The sequence below is a fragment of the Myzus persicae genome, unplaced genomic scaffold, assembly GCF_001856785.1.
Source record: "Myzus persicae strain clone G006 unplaced genomic scaffold, MPER_G0061.0, whole genome shotgun sequence".
Lineage (NCBI taxonomy): Eukaryota > Metazoa > Arthropoda > Insecta > Hemiptera > Aphididae > Myzus > Myzus persicae.
In genome coordinates, this window is record NW_019101327.1 from 1 (window position 1) to 5,293 (window position 5,293).

The following is a 5,293-nucleotide window of genomic DNA, read 5'->3' on the forward strand; positions in this document are numbered from 1 at the left end:
GCTACACCATAAGAGGAAGGAGGTGCCCCATCTAAAAAAGAAGGTAGAAGTCGCTTTCTTGGAAAAATTAAGAGAGGTGGAACATAATGTCCAGAAGCCGAAAAACAAATAGTGGCTGTTACATTTTGCCCTCTTTCAGCAGAAGAAAGTTTTCCTACTTGCTTTCTTCCTTTAGTTGCAATAATTTTCCCCTGACTTTTGGCAACACAAGAAAGCCCTGTTTCATCTACATTATAAATGCGGTCTGGGCCAAAATTATGTTTTTGAATACATTCTATTAGTAACTTATAAAATGATTGTACAACAGGCTTGTTAAATCCCATAGCTCGAGCTGCTGATGTTGGCTCTGGAGCTCTAATAGACAGTTCTGGATGTCTATGTAGAAATCCTTTTACCCAATCTTGTCCTTTTAAAAATAATTTAACACAAATAATTTAAAGAAATACATTACAATTAAATTAATTTCAGGTTTACCTGCTGTTGCAGTTTTTTTACAAAAATTATGGTCTATTTTGTTTATCTCTGCTAGATCAAAAGCAAGTTTCCTTAGATCTAACATTGTTAGGCCAAACATTCTACATTCCATTTGCTTAATATATTCTACTAATTCTAGTTCTTGACTTTAGTTAAAGACTGGTTTGAATCTGAATAATTGTTTTATGCCTGAATAATAATAATTATTATTATTGTATCATTAATTTAGATGTATACAAGTATCTGTAATTTTTTTTGTAATATGGAAAATAATTCTACCTACTGTAGGTACAAATTAAAAAATGAATAATAAAAATATTGATGAAATATTAAAACAAGTATAAAATTCTAAAAGATTATTTATCAAATTCAATTTATTATTTACTATGGATAGACACCTATGACCTACCTAAACTTAAAAATGTCATAGGTATGAATCACAGTAGGTAATGATTTATAATCCATTAGGTACAATTTCAATAATAAATAAATAATTGTTTTTATTTAAAACATACTTTTTTTAGAGGTGAGATCACATAAATTAATTTCTTTTTTCTTCACTCTTTGAACATAGTCATATAGTGTAGTGTATGGCACTTTGTATTCATCAACAGCTCTTGTATAACTTAAATTATTATCGATAATGTCTTTAATTGCATTTCTTAAATTATCTACACACCAATTTTGCCATTTGGACTTTCTTATATAATTTCGAACCATTTTTAAATATTGTTGCTACTTAATAAAATAAAATAAGTATTTATTAGTTAGGTCTGAGGTGAACTTAACCCTCACTCAAAATAGAGAGATATCAGAGATTAAACATTATTAAAACTAATAAACAATCGCTTTTGCCCCATCGCTTTTGCCCCAAAGCATAATTTTTACAAAATTGTTTATTTCTTATGCAATATTATTAGATAAAAACAAGTTAGTGATTGAAAAACAGTCTTTACAAGTTGTAGATTCATACTAGACAAGAATGATGATTGTAATATAGTTCTATCATAGCTAAATCTTAAATTCAAAGTATGTAAATATAATAATAATTGGATTTAAAATTTTCATTATCAATTAACAATTCAAACCATAACGTTGGTGTCGATGTTAACAGTGATAACAACATATTTAATAATAAGGAATGAAATAAATCTAAAAATGATAATTTTCATCCATAAAATAACGCGTGATAAGCAATATCGGTTTTACCCCAGTATCGGTTTTGCCCCGTATTCCCCTACATAATATATATTTAATAAATAATCACAAAGTTTACTTACGCTGTTTTCACGGCTATACGGCTGGTTGAGAAATGAAATTAGTCTACGTCGGTCGCAGTGCCTGTTGCCAAAAATCTTATTTCCATCACTCCACTTTATCGGGTAACTACGACACCTCAATGATAGATAAAATTACGCGATTAGGAAACGATGCGTGTGACAGAGATCGATATAGTGGATACAGGCGATCAGTGGCATCACGAACATTTTCTTCACAAGGGCAAACATTGACATTACCCACCCACCCACCTATAAAAACTGACAATATACCTATACATTAAATATTAAAAACATACATAATAATATCATAGAATACTATGATAATTCTATGATAATATTTAATATTGTTATCATTTTACAAAACAAATCAATATAAATTTAACAGTTTATTACCGTACCTTTTATATTATGAGACCATACTAATTTATCATTAGCAGTTTAGTAAATTTAATTATTTTAATACATTTAAAAATAACAAGTTTAAAAAAATAAAAAATGTATAATTACCTATAATATATTAAAATATAATATTTATGACCAATGAGTTTATGAATATAATAACAGTTTTTTCATCAAGGTTGATGATGTAGCTAATTCATTTATAGCTTGATTTAAATCTATGTTTATATCAGTTTCACAGTTTAGTAAAAGGAGACTTTCTAGTCTTGATTGGGTCATTGTGGATCTTAACCGAGACTTAATAATCTTAACTTTGGAAAATGAGCGTTCTGCAGCAGCAGATGTTACAGGAATGGTATATAATGCTTTATAAGCCAAGTATAAATTTGGAAAGGCTGAAGTAAGATTAAATTTTGACAACAGTTGTAACATAGACGCTGCATTTTCTTTGTTGCTTTTTGAAGTAGTAGGTTCTTCTTCATCATGATTTTCATTATCAGACCAGTCGTAGTCAGAATTTTGGGTATCATGTAATGTATCTCCAAGATTTAAGCCAGCTGTTAATGAAGAATAAGCATTACAGAATGCTGAATATTCGGTTCGAAGGGATTCTATATTTAATTCTGAAATCCAACATTTTAAAGCATCAAAGCTATCCTGAGGAAAATCCTGTTGTGAACTAAATAGCTTAATTCTTTCTACAGACAAAAGACTAAAGTCCTTTAATATTTCTCGTGCTTGAGAGTATCTGGAGTTTAAAACAGTACTAACTGTGTCTAATACAAAAAAGTAAACTTGAGATTTAAATAATGAAGATGGTGAGTTGGCAACTTCGCTAATTTCATCATGCAAATTTTCTCCATCCATTCTTTTTTTTCTTCGAATTCTGACAACCTGAAAATCTTGTTCCTCAAGCTTTTCATGTATTGCAAACTGTTTAACTTCGTCAATTAATTCATTGTATTTGCAATCATTTCTTAATTGCTCAATTCGTTTTTGAGCTGAATCGACTAAATGCATTGCTTCAATGAAATCTAATTTAGGAGACTGCATGTATACTGAAACTGGAGTTGTTATTTTAAATATATTTTTCATAAATTTCATCATTAAAATGAATTTGTAGGAAGTTACGTTTTTAAGTTGACTTATAGCTTGAGATGAAGTAGAACGGTCAGTTGATAATGTTAACTCCTCCAAACTTTCAACAATAGCAGTATATTTTTCATAAATGACGTCTAAAGCTCTATCGTGTGACGTCCAACGTGTAGAAGATAGAAATTTCAATCTTCGGCATACTTGACCAGGATATAGCAATTTTTGATGATTAATAAAACAAGCTGTGCGTTTTCTTGCTCCAAAATACTCAACCAATGCTTGAATTTCTCCAAAAAAATTGCGGGTATCCAAACATGAATCACACATATCTACTATTACCAAATTTATAACATGAGCACAACACCAAATATATTTAGCACGAGGACATTGTTATTGTATAAGTGTTCTTAACCCAGAATATTGCCCTTGCATCGATGCAGCTCCATCATATGCTTGGGCATATAAATTATTTTTCCAATCTAATCCATGTTTTTCACAAATCTTACAAAATAGTTGAATCATACCATGACCTGTTGCATCCGTTGCTACTTCTAGTGCGATAAGTCTTTCTTCTACAATTCCTTCATCGTTTACAAACCTTACAACAAATGTAAATTGTTCCATTTTGGAAATATCAGTTGTTGTATCTATAATAACTGCAAACATTCTAGCATCCTTGACTTTTTTTAATATGACTGATCTTATAGAATCACTCATTATTTGAAGCATAACATTTTGCGTTTGACCAGAAAGAAATGTTATTCTATTTGGTTTTGATGATTTTTCAATTTTGTTTAAGTGAATAGCCAAAGATGCATGGTATTTTGATAAAACTTTAATAAGTGACAAGAAGTTACCCCGATTCTTTGATGTTAAGCTTTCATCATGCCCACGAAATGCTATGTTTTGTTTTCCTAGATACAATAGAACTTCAAATATAACTCTAACTATTTCTCTGTTTTCTGCAATTTGGTTATTTGTTGTTAATCTGAAGCTGACATCCAAACGATTATTATTCGAATACTGACCTCGACTGATTTCAGACTCTAAACGTTCTTTTGAAGATTCGTGGTTCAACATTCTTGAAGTAATATGTTTCCAATCTCGAGTGCCAGTTGAAACTAATTTATTTTGTTTGGCCTTTACTAAACCAAAAAGCATACAAGAGAAACAGTATATTTTATCATTGAATGGTGAATATGCTAGCCATTGACGTCTAATATTTTTTCCATCAGGAAATTTTTTAAAATAGTATTCTTCGTGGAATGAACGACCATTTGCTATTGGAAATTGATAACTGGGCATATCTAGTACTCCTGGTTGACATGGTCCAAGTTCAAAAAAATATTGCAACAAATTACTAGAAACATTTGTTTCTAGAATAATAGCTGGATCGTTGGGAAATGTATATTTTGAAGCAGAAATTGGATGTACATTACATTGACTAACAGTAGAACTATCTTGCAACAAATCACCTAAAAATTAAAATAGATACATTAACAATAAGACTACTCTAAAAGTTATTATAATTATTATTTTTTATTTAAAGAATAAGACTTCAACAAGGGGTTATTAGCCTGATTTATTATTTTTATATTATACTAAAACTAAAATCAGTTAAAAGATAAACATTACTGATGTATTTTAGATCAAATCAAAGCTTAATAAACTTAATTTAATGGGGAAAAAACGAACAAGAATGTTAGGTTTGTTTAAAATTAAATTATTTTGAACTTACATGAAGTTGTTTTAAATGGCATATCATCATTCAAAACACTTTGATCAGCTGTGGCCATACAATCATCTATTAATTCCTTAGTGGTACTGCCATCAATCATATTATCAGTTGTAATACCTAATAACAAAATTAAAATATTCTAAAAGTTGTTTTTTTTATTTTATTTTAAATACAATTTTTAAATATATTTTAAACATAATTCATATGTCTAAAAGTTTAAATTAATAAAAATAATATAATATACAATAGTTAATAATAATTACTAAGTAAAAAGCATTATTAAATTCAGTTAAAAGATAAACATTAC

The 5,293-nt window shown here is 28.9% G+C and overlaps 1 protein-coding gene across 1 annotated transcript; it reads right to left on the reverse strand.

Annotated features, from left to right (window-relative positions):
* Positions 1 to 2,300: 2,300 nt before the first annotated feature.
* Positions 2,301 to 3,575, reverse strand: LOC111028654 (zinc finger MYM-type protein 1-like). The gene has a single exon (XM_022307384.1). It carries the CDS (start codon positions 3,573 to 3,575, stop codon positions 2,301 to 2,303), a length of 1,275 nt encoding a protein of 424 aa, XP_022163076.1.
* Between the last annotated feature and the right edge of the window lie 1,718 nt (positions 3,576 to 5,293).

Bases quoted from the DNA above. Each gene is read 5' to 3' on its own strand.
- LOC111028654 (XM_022307384.1), bottom strand. From the start codon at position 3,575: ATGTGTGATTCATGTTTGGATACCCGCAATTTTTTTGGAGAAATTCAA.